The sequence below is a fragment of the Populus nigra genome, chromosome 8, assembly GCF_951802175.1.
Source record: "Populus nigra chromosome 8, ddPopNigr1.1, whole genome shotgun sequence".
Classification (NCBI taxonomy): domain Eukaryota; kingdom Viridiplantae; phylum Streptophyta; class Magnoliopsida; order Malpighiales; family Salicaceae; genus Populus; species Populus nigra.
The window spans coordinates 2491169-2516655 of NC_084859.1; the positions used below are offsets into that span (position 1 = coordinate 2491169).

The 25487-nt window shown below is 32.4% G+C and overlaps 1 protein-coding gene and 1 pseudogene across 2 annotated transcripts; one reads left to right on the plus strand and one right to left on the minus strand.

Moving 5' to 3' along the window:
• Positions 1–2531: 2531 nt before the first annotated feature.
• Positions 2532–4160, plus strand: LOC133701513 (scopoletin glucosyltransferase-like; annotated as a pseudogene).
• Positions 3345–7983, minus strand: LOC133700880 (cuscuta receptor 1-like). 2 transcript variants are annotated; one of them, XM_062124593.1, is made up of 7 exons: positions 7450–7983; positions 7201–7347; positions 6931–7068; positions 6062–6223; positions 5807–5956; positions 4926–5714; positions 3345–4868 (listed from the first exon to the last, which is right to left on the minus strand). In XM_062124593.1, exons 1-7 carry the CDS (start codon positions 7808–7810, stop codon positions 3502–3504), a joined length of 3114 nt encoding a protein of 1037 aa, XP_061980577.1. In that variant the 5' UTR covers positions 7811–7983; the 3' UTR covers positions 3345–3501. The 2 variants fall into 2 exon arrangements, with proteins under 2 accessions (XP_061980577.1, XP_061980576.1); XM_062124592.1 differs by having other exon boundaries at positions 3345–5714.
• Positions 7984–25487: the final 17504 nt, after the last annotated feature.

The following is a 25487-nucleotide window of genomic DNA, read 5'->3' on the forward strand; positions in this document are numbered from 1 at the left end:
GAACTTCAACCACTGAAGCTACCAAAAAAAAAACATCAATGATGGACATTATGCTTCTAAACCAAAAATCTAGAGTCACCTATGCATCCACCTTATAAATAATCAAGTATAGCATAAATGTACACGTTTCGTTGCGAATTTCTATTTCAACCAATAAATAAGTGTAGATCCAATTTTAATAAAAAATTATTAAAAAAATAAATTTGATGTATGCGCATAAATCACTTTACTTAATTTATTTAATAAGCTCATCACAATATGTTAATGTTATATTATTTGCATAACAAAATAGAGAACAAAACATTTTGAGATGTGGAATTGGTTTTTTTTATAAAAAAACAATTGTCTATCATGCTTTATAAGTTTTTCATGTATATTTTATACAAATAAAAAAAATTACATTTTTATCATGCTTGGAAAAAAATACAAAAATAAGTATCATAATCAGTTTATGGTTATCTATTAAGATTTGGTCAAATTTTAAAAAATACCATTAAAAATTAATTTGTTTAATTAATATTCGGGGTGTGGAGTTTACAATGCAATGCATATTCCTGGTATTAAATTAAATAAATTAACAAGAATAAATATTAGAAATAAACTGTTGACTTTAATATTTAGTGATATAAAATTACATTATAAAGTATATCTTCATGTATTAAAGATACAAATTGAAATAAATATGACATTAAAAATTTTAGGCCTTAGAATGATTAGAATTTAGCATGATATATAAGGCAGATACCTCCTTAACGAAGGGGATTTATCTTGAACCTTAGATGGATCAACGATTGTGTGTATTTTTGTATTTTTCACACAATAGGCAAGTCACCAAATCATAAACCATTCATGAAACATTCTAGATATTTTTTACACAACGAGCAAGTCACCCAATAACATACCACATAAAGGTCACTCAAACATAGATCATTCGTGAGAAATCCTAGATATTTTTCACACAACAGGCAGGTCATCTGATTATAGATAATTCATGAAAAGTCCTAAATATTTTTCACACAACAGACGGGTCATCCTAACACAAATCACAAGCGGGTCACCCGAACACAGACCATTTATAAAAATTTTAGATATTTTTCAAATCCCAATCAAGTCACTTGAACACAGACCATTCATGAAAAATTATATATATTTTTTATACAACGTGCATATCATTTGATCATATATCACAGGCATGTCATCCAAACATAAACTATTCATGAAAAACACTAGATATTTGTCACACAACAAGTAGATCACCTAATGACAAACCTCGAGCAGGTCACCCAAACACAAACATTTCATGAAGAATCCTATATTTTTTTCACATAACCAGCAAGTCCCCCAATAACAACATCATTTTTTAAAATAAAGAGAAAACCCTTGATTCTTAAAATAATTAAGTTTTGAAATATCTACAGGAATAACCACCTTATAATTTGTTAATATCAAAACTCCTTAGTGGATTTTTCTCTTGATATAGAAAGGCTTTCACACTTCTTATTTTTTCTTTACTAACTTACTTTCTAAAGTTCATTGCAAGACTTTATATAGTAACTATTGTAAAAATATAGCAACATTTTTTTTCACTAATGTTTTGCTACAAAGGATCAATGCAATTTTTAATTCTCGTGTATGTTAACATTGGTTTCCAGCTTTACTCTCTTCCGCATCAACCGAAGTCAGAACAGCTTGAAAAGCTGGAGGTATTCAAGACCATGTTGGAGCGCTTGATAACATTCTTACAGGTCTCTAAAAACAACATCACACTTAGTTTCAAGGAGAAATTGGGTTCCTATGAGAAGCAGATTGTAAGTTTTCTAAACCCAAGCAGATTTAGGAGGCCAATAACTAATCTACAGTTCCTCAATTGCAGTCCCATGAAAATCAACTGAATCCCCAGTTGCAATCATTGAATGTGCAAGGTTCTATACCAATGATGCAGCAGAACAATATGTCAAGCTTGCAGCATGGTTCTTTTTCCTCTTTATCTGGGGTTTCTATGCCACAACCAATCATGATGATGCAGGACGAGGGATATTAAGAAAAGAAAATGGGGAAGAGAGAATGATATTGTAGCAAAAATATTTGAGCTTACTACAAATTGAAGCCAAAATATTTGAGCTTGTCATGTTGAATTATCTCTTATAGAATTTTGTCCTTTTCCTTCCCTGGGCATCAAACATCAAACATGACCTGACATGTTGAGGAAACAGAAGGGGACAAGGCAGATTTTTATGAGGGGAAATCTTTAGTGTTTCGACAGGCAGCCTCATGAGCAAAAGAAAGACAATCTGCGACCACTCCAAGCTTCTCGTTGCTGCCCTGTTCCGATTAGAAACAGAGATTCAAGAAGCTATGCTACTGTCCTGAGACAAGAGTTCCAACAAAATCTACTGTAAGTTCCCACGACACTCTTTTTCCAGAAAATCATTCCTCTGCTTTGCATAAAGTGATCCATGAATCTGTAGAAGAGGAATCTGTATGGTTAGGATATAGTCTTGTTGGGTCAATTAAAGAGGGTGTGAATTAACGTAGGCCCGGTTTCACTATGCAATAGAGACATTGAAGATAAATCAGGAAGAGGAAAAGAAGCCTCAATCGCTCTCAACATGAGTGTTTGAAGTGGCTCGACTCAAAGAAACCAAATTCAGTTGTTTATATTTGCTTTGGAAGCATGACGAACTTCACTGCCTCTCAGCTTAAGGAGATTGCAGCAGGTCTCGAATCTTCTGGGCATCAGTTTATCTGGGTAGTTAGAAGAAACAAAAAGAGTCAAGAAGACAAGGAAGATTGTTTACCTGAAGGATTTGAGGAAAGAATGGAAGGCAAAGGGCTAATTATCAGAGGAAGGGCACTCCAAGTTTTGATTCTTGATCATGAAGCAATAGGTGCATTTGTAACTCATTGAGGATGGAACTCAACTCTTGAAGGCATAAGGCCAATATTTGCTGAGCAATTCTATAATGAAAAATTGGTGACTGATGTTTTAAAAACTGGAGTTGGTGTTGGATTTAAGGAATGGCTTAGAGTGCATGGAGATCATGTTATAAGTGAAGCTGTAGAGAAGGCAATCACTCAAATTATGATGGGTGAAGAAGCAGAGGAAAGGAGGAGCAGAGCAAAGAAGCTAGGAGAAACGGCCAGGAAGGCTGTTGAAGAAGGTGGATCTTCTTGCTCCGATTTCAATGCTTTGATTGAATAACTGAGGTGGGGTAGCCCTTGAAACAAAGGCAGAAGTAAGTGTTGTCACTCATGCATAAAATATTTTGTTTCTACTTAGTAGTGGTTTTGGCAATTTATTTTCAGACAAATCATGAGAGTTGAAAGAGTAATCACACTCGAGATAATGACCAATCCAAATCATTTCCCTTCCTAATGGTTCAGGAATGAGAAGTCCAGCTTATATATTTGATGTAGAGACAGTACACTACAAATTAAGAACCCAATAACTAGACAAACAATCATCGCAAACTAGGAATGACCGTCTTCCTAGTAACAATTTCACCTTCTGAAGTTGGAAAACTTGCGAAAACTAGCCACCACAAAATAGTAGCATGTATCGATGCAGTCTTCGATGAAGTACAACCACCTGCGTCGCCAATATGGATTGATGTAGAGAACTGCTGCAATCGTCATCACCACAACTGTATAACATACACTGAAACTGATGTAGAAAAATTCCATGTCTATGAAACCACCATCTCCTTGTTCATCATTAGGCACTGACTGTGACGGCACTGCTTCTTCACTACAATTGTTTTGCAATGGAGGTCCACACAAGAAACGATTTCCTTCGTAACAGTTTTCATCAAAGGTCCCAAACTGATTTTTTCTCTCGGGTGTCTTACCTGACAAGTTATTGTGCGCCACACTAAAAACTTCCAGTGTGGTAATTTTAGTAAGTTGTGGAGGGATGACACCATTTAAGTTGTTGTAAGAAAGATCCAAACTCTCAATCTGCTTTAGGTTTGAGAATGTTGTAGGGATAGATCCAGTGAGATTGTTGTGTGATAAGTTTAATGACAATATCTTACTCAAGTTTCCAAATTCTGATGGGATTGCTCCTACGAAGTTGTTATTGGAGAGATCAATACCATACATGTAGCTCAGAACTTTTCCCTTGTAACCATAATACATATTTTTAGTTGTAAATTCTATCACTTCTTCTGTAAAGTTAACCCAAAAATCCTTTCCCAAGTTGTACATACTATCCACTAGTGGTGGACCCATTGTTTCATAATAAGCTTTTTCTATGGACCCTAACGGAAAATCATATCCGAGATCCACGAAAATTTTCTGGGAACTTTCCTTGAGAGTAAGATTGCCCAAACAGGAGGGTAGTGGACCAGAGAGCTGGTTTTGTGAAACATCAAAAATGCTTAATTGTTCTAACAAGCATAATTGAACAGGGAGCTCACTATCAAAATTATTAGCCCTCATAAGAAGAACACTCAATGATGAAAGATTGCCAATCCAATTTGGAATGGAGCCGGTGAAGTTGTTGTCTCGAAGATCCATCGTAACCAGGGAAGAGCTGTTATAAAAATCATATGTTAATGGACCGCTCAATCTATTTTTGGATAGATGCATATGGATTAGAAATGGTGGACTGAAACAAGATGGTATGTATCCAGTGATGTTGTTCTCAGAAAGGTCCAAATATTCAAGCTGGCCAAGCTGACAAAAGTCTCTTGTGATCGGACCCTTAAAATGGTTTTTGGACAAATCAAGAGCTTCAAGTCCCGTAGAATTGATGGACCACCTTGGAAGCATGCCTGAAAATTGATTGTTACTCAAATCCAATACAGCCCACGTATTCCACCCATATAATGGAAAATCTGAAATCTGACCCCAAAAGTTGTTACCACCTAGGTAGAGATATTCTAAGGTAGAAGAATTGAACACCGAGATCGGTATTTGCCCACCCAAATTGTTGTTTGACAGCTTGAGAAACCGTATTGTTGTTAGTTGTTCTAGTTTTACTGTGGACAATTGATTGTTGGATAAATCTAAAACTGAAAGAGAGCTAATATTTCCTAAACAAGAATGAATACAACCTGTGAATCCATTCATAGCCATCCTTAAGCTGTTTAGATTTGGAAAGATCAGACAAATATATTTTGGAATTTGACCGTTCATGTTGTTGTTGGATATATCTAATTCGGTCATATTTGGATGGGGGTGATCTTGCAACCGCAAAGCCCCAACAAAGGAGTTCTTGCTCATATATAGTTGCTCCAATCGTGTATTGTTCTTAAGCAACCACGATGGAAACATTCCGGTGATGTTGTTGTGGGAGAGATCAAGGGTTCTTAAATCGTATTGGTAATAGAGAAAGTCGGGAATTTCTACATTGAGTGCTTCTGTTGTTTTTGACGAGCTAAAAAAGACTAGTTGGAACTTTGGAATCAAATTATCAATGGCAGCAGGTTCTGTTACTAGTCTGTTGTTCTCACTGGAGAAGAACTTGAGGCTTGAATGGTTCATAAAAGGCTTCATTGAAGTGGGAACTTCAAAGAGGTTATTTGATAGTGAGAGGAATTCAAGGGATACGAGATTGGTAAGAGGACCAGAGGCAATATTTCCAGTAAACTGGTTCTTAGAAACATCTAATAGTTGTAGAGATGACAAGTTCCCCAAACAATCTGGGAGTGAACCTCCAAAATTATTTCTAGCGAGATTTAACTGCTTTAGATTCTTCAATTCACACCAACCTGTACAATTTATCTCGAAACAGTCAAAACAATGTTGAAAGAATCTTTTATTGATGATGTAATTATAGGCGGATGGAGAGTTGTTAATTTACCTTGAGCGGGTAGGGTGCCATGGAGGTCACATTTACCAGCAGACAAAACTTTAAGAGCAGGCAATGCTCCAGTGTTCTGGAGAAAGTTTATTGGGAGAGAAGTATGATCTAGATGCAATTCTTCAAGGGTGCTAGAATTGAAGAAAGTCCCTGTGAAAAGAAGAAGAAGAAAAAAGATATGATGAAAATAGTGAGATGATTTTTGGATAAAGACAATAAATTGCCTGAAAAATCCAGAGATATTCACAACTTTACCATTGACAGTCGTCGATCCTGTGAACTCATTAAATGATAGATCTAAAGACTTGAGAGAAGAAAATCCACGCAGATGTGATAAAATGTTGTCGTTGAATATATAATTATAGTGCAGGTCCAGGTTCTCGAGTTTCCCCAAATGTGATGATATGATCTCAAATCCTGCAAGAGAGTTGTTTCTAAGAGTAAGTCATAATCCATGTAAGTTCAAATCCGTTCGTAACTTAATTCGTTCCTAACTGCCTCTGTAAGATGCTTAGTTGTCACTAATTTAGTAATTATAATTTGTTCCTAACTGCCTCTGTTTTCTAGCAAGTACTTTCCCTATTTTATCCATGGCATTAAAGAATTCTAAACTTTTTCACGTTTTATTTCTCAAAGTCCAAATATTTCACCATTCACCACCGCAGAATAATATTTTGATTAAAAAAAGGTCCAAAATAATTTTTTTTTAATTGATGTTAAGATCCAAGTTTTAATAATTACAATTTTCTTAATTATAATATTCTAGGAGAGAGCTTCTTATTATATATGTTATTCAAAACCCATTCAAACTCAAATTCATTAAAAAAATACTTAGAGTTGTGTTCGACTAAGTATCTCAAGACAGAAAAAACATATATAAAAATATATTTATTTAAAAAGATAAATATAAAATATATATTTATAGGAGAGTTTTGAAGTGAACTTCTGATTGCTAATTTAATCTAAATATTACAACACTTTTGGCATAAAAGGGCCAAAATAAGAATAAAATATATGCCTCTTTTCTTGATATAAAGTCGACCTCATTTTTGTTGATAAAGAAACAATATAATTAAGAGAATGTCATGTGAAGCATTTAGGTAGGTAGAAACTGTGTATTATACCTGATTCTGTCAACTTATTGTACGACAGATCCAAAGACTTGAGAGATGAAAATCCAGTTAGAGATGGAAAAATGTTATCGTTGCATTGATTCCCATGTAGATCAAGGTTCTCCAGTTTTTTCAACCTTGATGACAAGACTTTGAGAAAAAAACGCGTAGAAAAAAACGATATGAGAAGGAAATAATTAAATGCGTAGAAAAAAACGATATGAGAAGGAGAAAAGAAAAGGTTTCGAAGCTAAATAATTAAAAGGTTACCATAGAAGCTACCTCCTGATCCAGCTGTCAACTCATTATATGATAGATCCAAAGACTTGAGAGTGGAAAGCCCAGTCAAGCATGACAAAATACTTTTATCATTAAATTGATTGCCACTCAGGCCAAGATTGCTCAGTTTTGATGATAGGACTTCGAAGCCTGGAAGAGAATCATCAAAGCAAGATAATTGACATTAAACACCAACCAACCAACCTTCATTTATTTTATGATTATAATTAAGTGCACAAACATTGAACTAACCTTCATTCTCCAAGCAACCAACCAATCCAGTCTCTCCCAATTCAAGACTTTGCAATTCTTTAAGAGGCAGAAACAAAGATGCGTTGAGAACCCAGTCGCCCAAGCTGAAATCCCTTGCACCTCTAAGAGAGAGCTGGATCACTCGCCTTGTAGTGTTATCACACTCGATCCCATCCCACTCGCAACAATTACCATTCTCCAATCTCCAATCTCCCAAGAAAACGCCATCTGGGTCGATCGAAGATTGGATCTCGAAGAGACCAATTCTCTCTTCCTCCAAACACCCATAACAACGACCATACCATTCGCCAACCAAAGTGAATAATGCTAGCAACATCCAAGCCCCCATTCTTTTCAACATCCTCGTAGATAATTCTATGAACTACGTACTACGTAGAATATTGTTGTTTGTTATGTGCCTTTGGGCAACCATAGAGGTCCTATTTATACTACACCTTGGCCATTTCCATGATTTTATCTACATATCTTATGCAGGTTCTATGTTTTGATATTTGAATATTATTTTATTTCTTTTTGGAACATTCTTGGATTTGAATATTATTTTATTTTATTGTTTAGCACTTAGTCTATTTGCATTTAATTATATTTTGGTTACTAATTATCCAATTTTAAAAAAATAAAAAATAAAAATTGTTGCAGTAGTTAAACATTTTTATCGACATTCATGTGTGATTTCGCGTAAGATCTTTTCAAATTTATAATTGTACTTATCTCGTCATAATTTAGAATCATTTAGGACCCTATTTACATGGTGTCATCACTATATATATATATATATAAAATTAAATACATATATTATCAATATTAATAAACTCGGAATAATTATAAATCTTATCCCTGTGGATTGTGTGGCTATAGTATTATATACAAAAACTTCAAATACATAACATACACACACTCTTTTGTTTTTATGTTCGGAAAGATATTCTTGACTTGTTTTTATTACATTTCAATATTAAATATATATTTTTTCAATCGAGCCAAAGATATACCATTTATATTAGAATGAGAAGACTAATCCATTTCTCTAGTTTTCTCCCTAATTATAAAATACATCTGGTTTTTCAAGTCCAGATTTTAAGATAAAAGGAATTTATTTCTTGAAATTAATGCATTAAACAATATAAAAATATTTTTAAAAAATTAAAATAGTAGTAAAAGTAAATTTAGTTTTTGATTGAAGTGTAAACTAGTGGTAAAGGAACAAAAAGAAACTTGATTATCTAATGAGTTACTTCTCCAAAAACAATATATATATTATTGAATATCTAATGGAAAGGATTCATGAAACTCCGCCTAATATATATATATATATATATATATATATATATATATATATATATATATATATAACAGAGAAATTGTCGATTATTGGGTGTGCAATGACTGCCGATCTTTCTCATTATGACATTCAATGCTTAGTTAGAAGTTGCCTGATGCTCTTCTCATGGGAAGCAAAATCAGTAGCCTCCCATGGAATCCTCATAAACCTTTCTCTATGCTCTTCTAAGATATTAAAAATGTCAAACATACATCAATAATAAATTGGAGGACCAAAATGAAAATGTCATAAATTCATAACTATACTGGAATTTTTCTCATAATTCATCTTTAATTCTGTCCATAATCTAGAATTATGCTCCAGGGACCAATCTATAATTTTTCCAAAGTTTGGGGATTAAACTGATTTTTTCACAAAATGAGAGACTAAACTGAAATTTTCTCATCTTCAACCTCAAACCCAGATTTTTCACAGATCACCTACTGATATATCAATATTTATAACTTAAATTTATAATTTAAATAAATCATAACTCAAAATCATCATCTTTACCTAAAATCTTCAAAAATCAACTAAATAATTCATTACTCCTATTAATCAACCTGCTTAGTTATTTTTTTCTGCTTCTTCTTCTTTTTTATAATAGTCGAGTATTATTGTGCCAGAGCCAAAATTAGAGGCTATCTAGTATTAAAAAAATGAAATTAAAGAAAAAAAAAACTATAAACACATATATGGTTTAACAATACTATTAATCAATTATTAAAATATTTCATTTTATATATATTAAAAATAAATATTAATAACTATTATATCAATTTGTGAATGTTTTCAATTTGGATGGAATAGATGTTTTATATATTACATTTTTCTTTAAGAAACCAAAGTTATTAAACACGGTTAGATTTAATATCTAGATGAGGGTTTAGGTCATAGATTGGCCTAGTATTTAGATCAAGATTTGGGTCATAGATCGGACAAGTTAGTTTATTGACTGGTGTTAATCTAAAATTATATTATTTTAAGATTTTTTTTGTAAAAAAAATCAAAACTAGTTTTTGACTGAGTTGACTATGTTATGCATTGATTTATCTGGTCAATTAGGCTTTGATTAGGCTTTGATTGTATAAACTCTCACCTGGTTTTTTCTAAACCTCAATCGGATTAAGTTTCAGATTAATGTTGGGCTTGAATTAAATTTAATAACATTGATTAAAACCACATTACAGGAAAAAAAATGAATCGCATAAAAGTAATTAACCGAAAACTTGTATGTCTTCTTATAAAGTTGAACTCATGTCAGTTGTTTTTTAAGGAAAAATATGAATCAAAGGTTAAAGCTAGGCAGCTCACTTTGCACGAAAATGACGAATATAGAAGACATAACATGTGGCAAAATCATGCTTTAATTTTGATGGTGATAAAATAAATCACAAATGATATTATTTTTAAAATACTTCATGTCATTGTCATGACAATAAGTCTTCTTCTTTGCCGTGTGAGATGGGTCTGTGAGACTATATATTGCCATCTGCATTTTTACTTTCCACGATAATTAATTAATTAATTGAGAAGTTGAGCTCCTTAAGAAAAGTTGTTTATGGACTTCTGTTTTCCGGAGAAAACTCCCTTGAAACCCTTGAGCACCACCTTCTCTAAAATAAGATTAAAAATAAATGTTTTATTTATCGAAATAATTAAAAGTAAGGTTTACTTTAGGTATATATGGGATGATAAAAAAATAAAATCAATTTATAAAAAAAATCATAGATTAGTTTTCCTCTTTGAAGGAATTAATTAGTGGGTTGGAAAAATGTCGTCTTTTGCTCTAATATTTTCTTCACTTTCTCTATAGTTTTACCTTACACTAATATTGTCAGAAAATGATACAATATACTTCTTGTGTTATCCTTCAAGATTTCAGTTGAAAAGGAGGGTCGTAAAAAATTTAATTTTTATAAACATACCCTTAACTAAAATTTTATGATGTCCATTAATACTTTTAAATTAAAGTCAAGTTATTAATTATATCCTCTAAATTTCTAGAAAAACTAATTCTCTCAAATTTCGTCGTTTTTATTACAAACTATAGAAGGCGATTGCTACAAACTAAAATTTCAAGATGAAATTGAGAAATCTGAAGGAGCAAACTGAGAATCTACCAAAATCTGACCAAGTCGTTTCACTAGTGGTTTCAATTAAAAAGCTGAGAGGCAGGCAATTTCCCACAAACCCTCTTGGACCCCATCAATGATACATGACGGGGAACACAGAAAAAGGAGCCTATAATCGAATGATCAATACCGGCGAAAGAAATCAAATGGAGTATAAGGTGAAGAGTAAGCCATCGACAGCACTTTGGAGGCTATAATCGAATCAGCTGCTTCTATGCAATGGGTCCCATCCCAACTTGCATAGCAGTATCTTTCATTGCTGACCTGATATGACAAATGTTATGATGTTCGTTCTGTAACTATCAAAACTCACTTAATTCTGTAGTTTCCATCTCTTTTTTACTTAACATGCTACGTTTGAGAGTAGAGTTAACGATTGTTTTTTAAAATAAAATATAATTTGTGGTATCTGAATACATAGGAACAATATACGTGCGCTTCATGCATGCTTTTCAAAAAAAATTAATATATATATATATATATATTAAAAAAACTCAAGTTAACCCATCAAGTTTACGACCCGGATTATGAGATCGGGATAAGCAAACTCAATGTTAAGAAATGAAATTAGAAAAAAAACAATAAAAACATATATGGTTTAACAATATTAATCAATTATTAAAATCTTTCATTTTATATATATTAAAAATAAATATTAATAACTATTATATCAATTTGTGAATGTTTCAATTTGGATGCGAATAAATGTTTTATATATGTCATTTTTATTAAGAATGCCTCGTTCATTAAAACCAAAGTTATTAAACATGTTTAGATTTAATATCTAGATGATGGTTTGGGTAATAAATTAACCTAATACTCGGATCAAGATTTAGGTCATACATCGGACAAGTTAGCTTATGTTAACCGGTGTTAATCTAAAATTATATCATTTTAAGATTTGTTTTAGAAAAAATCAAAACTACATGGTTGAAAAAAATAAAATTAGTTTTTGACTAAGTTAATTAGGTTGTGGGTTGATTTATCTGGTTAATTAAGCTTGAATAGATCAATTCTCACTTGGTTTTTTTTAAACCTGAATCGGGTTAGATTCCAGATTAAAATGTTAGGCTCAAACTAAATTTAATAATGGTGATTAAAACAACATTGCAGAAAACAAATTGAATTGCATAAAAGTAATGAACCGAAAACTTGTATTCCTTCTTATAAAGTTGAACCCATGTCAGTTTTTTTAAGGAAAAGTATGAATCAAAGGTTAATGCTAGGCAGCTCACTTTGCATGACAATGACGGATATGGAAGACTTGTTATTTTTTTTTATGGAAATAACGTGTGGAAAATCATGCCTTAATTTTGATGGTGATGGCAAAATCAAACGGTATCGTTGATAAAAAAAAAACCACAAATGATATTATTTCTAAAATACTTCTTGTCATTATCATGACTTGTTACTTTTTCTTTCTAAAGTCTTTTTTTATGGAAAGACTTGTTACTTTCTTCAGTCTACTTTTCCACGATATAGGCCAGTGGAATGGTCCTAAGACCATTGCTATTTTTGTGAAGTATTTTTAATGTTTCATGAATTTCACCTAAACTCTGGCTGGAATATTTCGGTTCTATTCCAGCCATTTTATTATGGCCAAATAATATTTTGTTTTGGTTTTATATATAAAAAAATATAGACTATTTTTATGATATCAATCATATTTTTTAATCCGATTGTTGGATTAGACTAAAATTTTACGAGGAATCTCCTAACATATATTTATATCGCAAGTTAAAATTTTAGAGCAATCAGAGTTTAAAAAGACTTTTTATAATTTTATTCAAATTCATAATTTTGTTTCGAAAGGTCATTTTTTGTGTTTTTTTTTAGATTGATTTTTTTTTAATTTCATAATTCAACAATAAGTTTATTGAAAATTGAGATTTATAATTTGTTTTGATTTGTTTTATTTGGGGTTATTATGGTCTCATGACCCGAGTTATGAATTTCAAAGGTTAACTCAGATTGATCCGAATCGATTCAATATGTTATTGTCTCAATACTTTTTATAAAAAATATGTCATCTTGAGCTTTTTTAAATAAAACAATATTTTTATCAATCGTCCAGACAATCTTTGGGTCCATCGAATCGATCAGGTTATTTCGATTCAGTTTTTATTTTTTTTTATTTATATTTAAAATTTAAATTGCATAATTTCAAGTTAGTTTATCTTTAAATTTGAATTGAAATTATATTTGTTAAATTAATATTTTAAATTATACATATATAGAACAACCCAAAATGACACGTTAAAATACTCAAAAACCAAAATATATTGTTACAATTAAAAAAATAAAACACCAATTAAAACAGAACTGACAACCTTGGTAGAAGCCTGAAACTCCTCGCTGCCATTTGCAAGAGATAGTTACTTATACCAGTAGCAATTTAGTAACGATTGATCAGCATTTATATTAAGCTGGGCCTATTAATTCAAATGTTGATGGCGTTAGTAACAATGATTTTCTTGGAAGGATGGCTGCCTCTTGGTTGCTTGAAAATATACAGTTTTTTAGTTCAAATCTATTAATAAAAATATAGTTTTGTTGAATATTTTTTTATATACTTTTATTAGAGAAATCAATGTAAACAAATTTATGGACAGTCACTATATTATCAAGTACTTCAATAGAAAAATAAAATTAATTAGAATACTTGAATAAAAAATATAAATTATAAGTATTTTATATATCTTTATTGTTCATGAATTAAAAATAAAATAAAATTAATCCAGACTAACCTAAAAGGAGTTAACTATGACATCATTATTTTGATAATAAAACTAATGAAGATATTTTATTGATTAAATTCCATGAATATAAGTATTTGAATTGAAAAAAACAAACATTGATATAAGCTTTTAAATAAAAAAAATTATAAAATACATATAATTTGTACTTGTCATTATCACTTTTGCATTGCTAACACTTAACGAATTGAATATATAATTCCCTTGTGAATAAAGTCAAAATAAATTTAGTTGCATGACATAATAATACCTATTTATTTTTGTATTTTAAAAATATTTTAAAAAAAAATTAATTTTTTTTTAAATAGATAATTTTAAATCATAAAGCAGTGAAACACATGAAGAGTAAAGAAAGCGAAAAATAATCAAAGTGGTGCAGGTCCACATCAATTTTTGTCCATGTTTTTGGTATTAATCTCTTCATCTATTTACTGTTGGAGAAAAGAACATCACTTACTGCTTTTCTTGTCTCTTCTTTCTTGGAAGATAAGGTATGTGAACCTTCGAGTGCCACTCATTTTATTTAAAAAAAATTTAAGTGAAAATCAAAAACTTTATAAATATAGTCAAATAAATCAAAAATTGTATGTGCTAATAAGTGGAAAAAACCATAAACGATGACTCAAAATAAAAATTGGAAATATCAAGATACCGTGTAGAGTTTTTAGTTTTTTTTTTTATGAAACAACCATATGCTCTGATAAAAGGTAACAAAAAAGTCATACCCAATATTAAATGAAGAAATTAAAAAAAAATATGAAAAAAGACATTGGACAAAATTATATAAATACATTAATTTCATGATCATGAGCATATGATTGAGATAATCATATAGAAAAAAAAACTCTGTACAAGACAATGATCAATCCTTGTGATGTCCAAAGTGTATATCAAAAATTTTATAACTTGCCATGTTCAACAAATATATCACAACTTGTTTTTATTGTCTTCTATTATGATCTGTTTTGTGCCTTACATTATTTAATATAATAAAATAAATTTAATAAATTATACTGAAGCAAGATCTAATATTAGAAAGTTACGGAAATAATAAATGTACCTTTGCCCACAAGTAGCTGGTACCTTCAACAAAATGCTGAGCTGTATATTAATTCTCGGAGACAATGATAACTAGTTGTTTTAACTAATCCCTATACTTTTAAATATGTTTATAATTCAAATTAGTTTTGTTGGCATGTAACCTCACCAAACAATTTAATACTTCACTAAACAATTTGCGTAGACCGTATTGACTGGGAGTCAACTATTGTCGTAGTGCTTTTATGCACTATCTGTTTGCGTGAATGGAAAGAAAAGCAGGGTGTGAAAATCATTTAAGGTTGTGAACGCGGATGCTTGACTTGCTGTGTATCATTTTGATTTTTAAACACAACCATGCAGCTTACCGGGAAAGTAAGCACATGGCGCAGATCATCTCACTAAAGAAGGAGTGCACAGAATATCTAATTTTATTACTTGGCTATAACTCTAGGCAATGTTTTGGTTACTATGGAGGGAACAGACAGTGGAAAGATCTTAACTGATCTGAAGATTATGTTTTTATATTTAGCTAGTTAGCTTAATAATTTTTTTTTTGGTGTAATATGATTGCATAACATAATTATGCCTTATTTAATCCTATCAGCTTCTTTTTAAAAAAAGACACAACGATGCAGTAATTTTAGTTTTTATTTTTTTATTTATATTTAAAATTTAAATTATATAATTTCAAGTTAATTTATTATTAAATGATATTATTTCTAAAATACTTCTTGTTTCATTGTCATGGCAACAAGTCTTTTTCTTTTTCTTTCTAAAGAGTCTATTTTTTTGTAATACAATTAACAAGTAAGATGAATAGAAAATTACAATGTAAGATGGGTCTGTGATACTTTTACCATCTGTATTTTTTCCACGCCAGTGAGATGGTCTCTAAGACCATTGACGGGTCCACATCAGTGAGTGGTGTGTTTGCATTTGATTTGTTAATTTCGAGTTTTGTCAAAGAGTGATTACTGGTCACCAAGCTTTTTATTAATTTAATTTATCCTGTCATGTGAAGGGCCAAACCTGTCATTGCCAGTCACAGTCACAAGTCTTGGTCTTACCATTTTACTATTTATTTATTAATTAATTAATTGTTTGATTATATATACACACACACACAATCTTGAAGGATTGAAAGATGGAAAACAGAAAGGCCCCGTTTATATACAATATTATTGATTATCTAGTGGAAAGGATTCATGAAACTCCGCCTAATATATATATATATATATATATATACAACAGAGAAATTGTCGATGATAGCAATCATTTTCTTATCTTCCACAAATCTTAAGTAATTGATGAGAAAGTGGTACATCCACTTTCTCTTCTTTGTAGCACTACTGGCCAAGATGAGTTAAAGCATTAAAAGGCCGTGAACGCGGACTAATATGGTTTGTATGTTTGGGAATGTGGCTGCGGCTGCGTTTCTAAAAAATTTGAATTTTTTTTTGTTAAAATTTAAAATGGTTTGTACGTTTTGGATCGTTTTGATGTGCTGATGTCAAAAATAATTTTTAAAAAATAAAAAACATCATTGACATATATTTTGGTACGAAAAGTTATTTGAAAAGCACTTGCAATCATACTGTCAAACAATAATTTCCTGGTGATTTCCTTATGCATACTGGTGGTCTTCCTGAATCTTTTCCAAACAACTCTCATATTGTTTGATGAATTATTTTATTTATTCCCGTTGAAATGTTTTCATACATGAATATTGTAGAGTATATATTGCAGTGTGAGATAAGGTTAACTCATTGCATTTTTTCCATGATATAGGCCAGTGGGATGGTTCATGAGACTATTGCTATCAAGCGTTTTTTATATGAGATGGGTCCATGAGATCATTGCCCCGTAAGCTTGGGAATGGATAATATGATTTAATTTTTATTTAGTTTACAAAAAAAAAAAATTAAATGCTTATGCATAAAAAATAAATCTGAAGTGTTAGAATGCAACCACTAATTAATTAATGGACAATGGACCTTAGATTAATACATGACGCAACTTTCAATGGAATTATATTTGTGGAGGTATTTACTCATATGCGAATTATATTTCTATTTTTTTATTTTAAAAAAAATTCTATATACTATAACTTGCTTAAGAAAGTCAAAAAAATTTAAGTGAAAAAAAATATATATACAAATATAGTCAAATAAATCAAGAACTACGTATGTTAATAAGTGAAAAAAAAAAAACCTTAAACGATAACTCAAAATAAAAACTAGAAAAATCAAGAGAAAGGTGTACATCAAGATATTTAATTTCACAAGACGTGATATTTACGGAGTTGTGTTTTCTAAATTATCTAATTAAAATAATTTTTTATTCGATCAAACGATAATAAAAACAAACATACACATTATAAATTGATTGAATAAAATTAAAAGAGAAAAAAATAATATGCAAAGCTGTACATATTAGAAATATTATTTGAAAATAAATTTCTTTTCATTTTCAAAAATAAAATTCATCTATACAAAAGATTTTAAAAAATTATAGATTAATCAGAAAAACTTTCTAAAAAATAAAATGCATAATTAAAAAATAATCATCATTTCAAATAGGCTTTCTAAATAACATAAAAGAGAGAAGGGATATTAATATAAATATAAATATAACTAAGATTAAGATTATTTAAAAAAAAATAGAAACAAAAAAAAATATTTTTTCTTAAGCAAAAAAAAGTGAATAGTGTTGTCCACAGTAAAACTTGTGTGGTGAACCTAAAACCATAAATTCAACCGGATTTAATATTTTTTTCCTTAAATTTATAGTAAATCTAAAAAAAAAACAATGTCATTCACGGTAAAATATAAGGGGGTGAACAATGCAACTTGACAATGTTCACCTCACACATTTTCTTTTAAATTTATAGCAAAACCTAAAAATATAAACTTGTGTACTCAATATCTTTTTAAGGTGAATTAAAAAGTTTCAACTCAACTCTGTATCTTATCTAGATATGTCTGTGACTGTGTCTTGATTTTCTCACAACCATTAAGATGGTTCGATACCAAATAAATAGAGACACTCCCTTTTGATTTTGCTGTCCTCCCAGATAAAAACAATTAACTCTGATATCATTATTTTATAACAAAATTAGCGAAAGATATTTTATTAATCACTAAGTTTTCTGGTTATAAATATATTTGTAGTTGTCTTTATCTCTTTTGTATTTCTAACAATTAACGAATTGAATATATATAAAATACCGAGTGAAAGAATAAATTTAGTTGTATAATGTGCTAAAGTTTAAATAGGCGACTTTAGAAGCACCAAGCAGGCAGTGAATCACACGGGAAGATTGAAAGAATAATTAAAGTTGACCCCAAGTCAAAGTCTTCTGTGGAAAAACATGAATAAAAGGTAGAGGTAAGGTCATTGCTATCAAGCGTTTTTTCTAAGAGATGGGTCCGTTACACCATTTCCCCTCAAGCTTGAGAAGGGATGATATATATATATATGCTTTAATTTCAACTTGTATAAAAAATAAATCTTAATGTAGTGTGTTAGAATGCAACCACCGATTAATTAATTTTAATGGCCGGTCATTTAAACTTGGGTGTTTTTTCGGTATTAATATATATATATATTCTTCAATTATCATAAAAAATTAAGAAAAAACTAATAATAAGATTAAAAATAAATGTTTTATTTATCAAAATAATTAAAAGTAAGGTTTACTTAAGGTATATATGGGACGATAAAAAAAATAACAATAAAATCAATTTATAAAAAAAATCATAGATTTAGTTTTCCTAAATTTTAAATGTAGTGTGAATGCATTCCGCAAGAAAAAAACATTGCAAGATTAGCCTCTCAAGAAATAGAGAATCTTCCTCTTTGAAGGAATTAATTAGTGGGTTGGAAAAATGTCGTCTTTTGCTCTAATATTTTCTTCACTTTGTCTATAGTTTTACCTTACACTAATATTGTCAGAAAATGATATATACTTCTTGTGTTATATCTTTCAAGATTTCAATTGAAAAGGACGGTCGTAAAAAATTTAATTTTTATAAACATACCCTTAACTTAATTGGATGTGGATAATTGTTTGCAATATATTTGCATATCCAATATAAACAATTCATCAATGATCAAGTCGGCCTTGGTTAGCTAAAATATTGAAAATACTTACTCTCTCTCTCTCTCTCTCTTTTTGGCCATGCAGTTCCTATATATATATATTAGTTGAAATTTCATGATGTCCATTAATCCTTTTAAATTAAAGTCAAGTTATTAATTATATCCTATAAATTTCTAGAAAAACTAATTCTCTCAAATTTCGTCGTCTTTTTTACAAACTATAGAAGGCGATTGCTACAAACTATATAAAATTTCAAGATGAAATTGAGAAATATGAATGAGCAAACTAAGAATCTACCAAGATCTGACCAAGTCGTTTCACTAGTGGTTTCAATTAAAAAGCTGAGAGGCAGGCAATTTCCCACAAACCCTCTTGGACCCCATCAATGAACTAATGATACATGTCGGGGAACATAGAAAAATGAGCCTATAATCGAATGATCAATACCGGCGAAAGAAATCAAATGCAGTATAAGGTGAAGAGTAATAAGCCATCGACAGCACTTTGGAGCCTATAATCGAATCAGCTGCTTCCATGCAATGGGAAGTATCTTTCATTGCAGATCTGATATGAAAATGTTATGATGTTGTTCTGTAACTATCAAAACTCACTTAATTATGTAAGTTCTATTTTCTTTAGAGTTTCATAACGATTATTTTTTAAAATAAAATATAATTTGTGTGGTATCTGAATACATAGGAACAATATGTGCGCGCTTCAATCATTTTCAATCATGTTTTCACCAAAACAAGCAACTAAAAATCACTTAAAAGATCAAAGTGAACCCATTTACACCTTTAAATAATTAAAAAATTAGTCTAAAAATAAAAAAATAACTCAAAACCTAAATTTTCTGATATTATATCTTCTCATGCAATTTTAAGGTGAAGAACACTCGAATAAAACTATCCTTATCTAATGGACTATTGATACCAAGATCAATTATTTTGGTGGCCAGAATCAATGTTAACCGAGATTTTTTTTTCCTGCCACTAGAATTTGACTACTCTATTTTTTCTCTAAAACTAAAAATTTAAAAATAAAATAAATAACTTTTTGGATTAAAATTAAATCTGACAAAACTACAGAGATCTGTTAATTGAAAAGTAAAAAAATCATAGTTAACTTTTCATATTAATTTTGAAAAAGCCACCTAGTGCCTTTGTTCTTTTCACTTTAGTCCTTAATTTTCAATCATGCTCTTCATCAATAAATTGAAAGAAATTTATTGGTGAAATAAATTTATTTCGAAGCCCTTCATCCTTGGCGAAATTTCCAAAAACATACGTGGAAGTCCTTGTTGAGAATCATGGAGATAGAGCAAAATAGAGTGGCAAACATTGATACAATGAACTGATCTTGCAGGACAAGGTCAGAAGTCATGGCCTTGCCAGCCTTCAAGAAAGTAAACTCCAATGCAGGCATTAGAAACCCATGAAGAGCTGCACCACCAATATTCATGAAGAAACCCAATTAGGGTCATCAAAATCACCGCGTTTATTAAGTAATGCGTGAAGCCACTGAGCTAAAGAATAAATAATCCAAGAAAATTCCACCATCAGATTACCATTAATGTAAGGAATTCCTGCTTCTTTTTTAGAAGATCTTCTGGTTGTATTTGGTTAATATCTCATGCACAAGAGACACAAATTTATAAAAGACATAAAACAAGTTTAATTAAAGAGATAGAAACACAAAATAAATATGTTTATAAGATAATTTTAGAGTAAATTTCTATACGAAATATTCTTTTTGTTTCTATGGTATCCGGACGGTCTCTGTCTATCCGGAAATGCTATTATTATCTGTGATTTAGATTAGTATCATAAGTTTTATTATCATCAAACGTTTGCCTTTCACTTTTGCTTGTCTATAAAGGAATTTGATTTCATTCAAAACACAATCTAATAATTTTGTAGAGATAAAGAAGACAAGCACGTCGCAAACTGATCAATGGTCATTGAAGTAGACAAAACAGTACTTGTTAGGATATTGTCATTTTGTGGCAATACCCCACCACTAATTGTGGCTTAGTGGAAGCAATATTAGTGCCACAAGTAGTGACATGTTTTAAGGTTTTATTGTCCCCTCCATGTTGACAAGTATGCTGAAGGAGCTCATCATATTTGCCTATAAAAGAGGCATGATTTTGGAGAGCAAAGTGAGAGAGTGAGAGACAACTCATTATATTTGCCTATAAAAGAGGCATGATTTTGGAGAGCAAAGTGAGAGAGTGAGAGACAACGTGAGTGTGTGAAGAGAATAGAGAGAAAGGGAGAAGAGCTGCAACAGAAGTGAACTAGGAGTTGAGTAGAGTGGATGTAATCGATCCTCCTCCTTCATGTATTTATTGTATCCTTTCTCTATCTCTAATAAAATATACCTCTCCCATGGATGTAGGCGGTTTTGCCAAACCATGTTAAATATTGTGTCCCAGTGTGCTTAGCCTCCTATGAGCAACTATCAGCACACCACTGGTTCACGCATGGGAGCCGGAATCCCCAACAATTGGTATCAGAGCACATGGTTTAAAGGGGTGTTTGATTTTGCTCAAAAAAAAAAGTTGTCAAAATTGTGTTTTGACCATACCACTATGTAGAGGAGGAAGAGACGAAGCCACTGTTGAAAACCGCGTCAAAATCGGACGTCGAAAACGGTCGCACTCACCGTCACGTGCCGGCGGGGTGGCTGGACACGCGCACAGACGCGTGCCACGCGTCACCAGTGTCTTCTTCACCCGGATAAGCTGACCCGACCTGAATACCAGACGACCCGACGCACGTGCCAGACCCGGATAAGAATGACATCATCATGATGTAATCATGACGCCAGCATGTACAGTTGACATGCCATGTCGGCGTCCAGTCAGCTGCCACGTTAGCACAGTGGGACCCACATGCCACGTCATCAGTCGCGAGCCGGCCCGTGCCGAGCCGAGTTGAGCGGAGTTGTTTTGGAGCCGAGCTGAGGGATAAGATTCTATGCAACGGAGTCTACGTGCAACCGGATCTGAGATTGAATCTGGACCGCTCATCAGGACAAAATTGTTTTGATCAAATCTTAGCTATCTGAAATGCGTTTTGGACGATTTTAGACTTGTGTCCAGCTAATTTTATCGTTCCGGATGCAATGGTATGGTCCGATCATTGAGATGTGAGACTAAAAGTGATGGTGGTGAATTATTAAAGAAAGATTGCTCAATTAGGAGACATCTGAAGGTCATTATGGTGGTCGATTGTGATGAAGAAGAAGATGGCTCACATGTTTGACCAATTACATGTGCTGAACTGCTAAGTGGGGAATTTTAATTGCCTTGAGGGAAGGTAAAATTGGGACACTCTAGACGCCCGATCAAGTGGACGCCCCATCTGAAGGTAAAATTGATGAAGACCAATTTTGACAAATCTAAGCACTGGTAGTCTCACCAGATGTTGAGAAATGATGTATTAAACCAGTATATTCCAGATCACTTGTAAATGAAAGTCGCAACAAAGCTAGCAAATGGTTGTATATACGGAAAGACAGTACGATGGATAGATATGGCCTAAGAAGTTATGTCTAGGAGATTAGGTTTTAAGCGGGACTAGTGTGACCCCTCCAATCTTTCCTGAGAACTTGCTTAGTGGAAGGATTATCCATACGGTACTATTTTCGTATATATAGCAGTTTGTAATGAAACGGTTGAAGACTAGCAAGATGACGACACAAGGGAACAGTTGGGTTCCGTATGTTCAAGGATCTGATGGAGTGGTGATTTCTCCAAAAAGGTTAGATTCGGTGACTGTGATTTCTCGAGGGGAGAATTTATGAAGACCCTGATAATGGAAGAGAAATACAGCAAGGGGATAAAGATTGGCAACCTATTTTGACTTGGACAGGTGTTATGACAGGATGAGCTGCTGTCAAACATAAGCAAGGAATAAGGAGAATTTGGAGAACATAAATTGCAAGAGGGCACACGGAGATTATGCAGGAGTACCTGTAGGATCCAATGAGGTACTGTAATGAGACAACATGTGCAAGGAGAAGAAGTGTTCCCAGATGAAGCTCAGAGCAGAGATTGTTAAAGTTTGTACAACAGGAAGTCTCTTGTGCTCTTGATGAAGACAACAGGCGAAGACCTTTCCAATGCATGCAAGGATGGAAAGAGAGATGTTGTGGAGGCACCTAATTAAGGGGGTGCAAACGCTTATGATAAAAGGCGACCACCTATGATGAAAGGCGAAGACACCAAAGAAAGTTGGTGTAGGTGGAGTTGTCAAGCAGAAAGACACAGAAGCTCCAAACATAGAAATCGAGGTGGAGGATTGCGAGGAGTATACCACAACTTTCTCTTTCTATGTAATCTGTGGCAGTGATCTCTCTCATAGTCCACATGATGGTAGAGAATTATTTAGAGCCACTTTGAAGCATCTCAGTTGAAGGAGGATGCGACCACCTATGAGAGGTGAAGACACCTTAGATGGAAGGTATGTAAGGGCCATGAGAGGAGCCCCAGTTCAGACCGCCTCATGACAACAAGCGAAGACACCTTAGAGAAGGTGTGAGGGCCACGATATGAGCCCAATTCAAAACACCCCATAGCCAATGTGATTGATGGATATGAGTGGACAGGTGTATAACCAATGAAGTGGCTATAATGAGTATGGAGACAAATGCAGGATTGACTTTCATGGATATTGCCTCCATGCTAAAGATCAATGAGCTAGAAGACATTTGCCTTGGACAATAAGTGGGTGACTTGTGGAGCATTAAGACGCGACTGCTAGGAATGAGCAGAGGGCATGCGCAGGTTCCGGGAACAAGTTGACTCTTGTCAAGGTGGTGAGCTCGGTAATGGCATTGTAATACTCAGAGTATGAAGACAGATATGGATCAACCTTTAATGGGCTGCCCCCATGGTTAAAGGTGGAGAGCTACCTGAACTCTTAGGACTAAGAGCGAGAGACTCACGGAGAAGTAAGGTGTGTTTCTTAGGGTGGAACAGAGGGCAGACGCAACTCCTAGATGAGTAGACTCTTGAAAGAGTGGTGAGCTTGTGATCACACTGAGATACTCAGGTAATGACTGTCGCACTTGGGAATATTCTGTTTGAGGGGGTGTTGTAAGCCTTGGTGTAAGGCTTGAAAAATCATTCCGAACCGAGCATGATTGATACGCTCGAAGGGGAATGTTGTGTTGAAGACGCTCTCAGAATGGTAAGCTTGGAAGAGCTGCAGAATGCAAGCTTGTGCTAAAGAAGCAAGAGGACAATTGCCCACACAAATGGCAAAGGGGGTGATTGTTAGGATATTGCCATTTTGTGGAAATACCCCACCACTAATTGTGGCTTAGTGGAAGCAACATTAGTGCCACAATTAGTGGCATGTTTTAAGGCTTTATTGTCCCCTCCATGTTGACAAGTGTGCTGGAGGAGCTCATCATATTTTCCTATAAAAGAGGCATGATTTTGGAGAGCAAAGTGAGAGAGTGAGAGACAATGTGAGTGTGTGAAGAGAATAGAGAGAAAGGGAGAAGAGCTGCAACAAAAGTGAGCTGGGAGTTGAGTAGAGTGGATGTAATCCTCCTCCTTCATGTATTTATTGTATCCTTTCTCTATCTCTAATAAAATGAACATCTCCCGTGGATGTAAGCGATTTTACCGAACCACGTTAAATATTGTATCCCAGTGTGCTTAGCCTCCTATGAGCAACTATCAGTACACCACCGGTCCGCGCATGGGAGCCGGAATCCCCAACAGTACTAACTAGCACCACCAGCTTTTACTTGCATTTGGCTTGAAAGACAAGTGGACTGCATCAAGCAAATAACAAAAAAAAGCATGTAAAGAACTATGATTAATTTAATAAAAAGTATCTTGCAGTATTCGAAGGTTTCAGTGATGCCTATTAAAACATATTTGTCAAGTGATTCTTTATCCTACATTGGTTATATATTTATTCGACGTGGTGGTACTATTTGTCATGAATCCACAAATACTATTCATCATCATAGTGTTCATCTACACGCAGATCACTATGGATTGAAGCAGTAATATTTTTTAAAAAAATTTCAATTTGATTCTTAAAATTTTATTTCACATAATTTAGCTCTTTTGAACCCAAATTAGCACTCAATTGCATATTTTTTTAGGAGAGATGGTTGAATTAAAAAACATATGACTGAAGTGAAAGAATCAGGTGAAATAGATGGTGATTTTGAAATTTCTCTTAAAAGTTCATTTTTATCCCCCATATTTTTTTAGCTCTTAGGTGACCGGTCCCTTTAATTTTTAAAAAATTAATTTTAATATTAAACTTTATTTTCCTTATTTTTCAGACTTTTTTATGGGAGGAGAGAGAAAGTTGTCGTTGGCAACGATTCTAGCCATTGAAATAATCAATTTTTGTCTCAAATAATTCCATTTAAATAGAGGAGTTTGAATTAAGTGTTTTGTTTTACCTTGAAAATGCCTAAAAAATAGATCCAAGCTCGAGAAGATTTTTGGATTCAGGTTGATATCAGGTTTTGAGGTGTTTTTTTTGTGTTTTTTTTAGTCCATTGATTGTTTAACAAGATTCCTAAGGTATTTTCTAGGAATTTTAAATAACAAATAGATTAAAAATAAGTTTTTAGATGAAAAAAATATGAACATCGGTTTTCCCGCTACAACAATAGATGGA

What these genes read in the sequence shown, in the direction of transcription:
- LOC133700880 (XM_062124592.1), bottom strand. Translation starts at nt 7,810, where the DNA reads ATGTTGAAAAGAATGGGGGCTTGGATGTTGCTAGCATTATTCACTTTG. An exon ending in GTTGACAGCTGGATCAGGAG is followed by an intron (nt 7,069 to 7,200) that starts GTAGCTTCTATG and finishes TTTTTCTCAAAG; the next exon opens with TCTTGTCATCAAGGTTGAAA. An exon ending in TGGCACCCTACCCGCTCAAG is followed by an intron (nt 5,715 to 5,806) that starts GTAAATTAACAA and finishes TAAATTGTACAG; the next exon opens with GTTGGTGTGAATTGAAGAAT.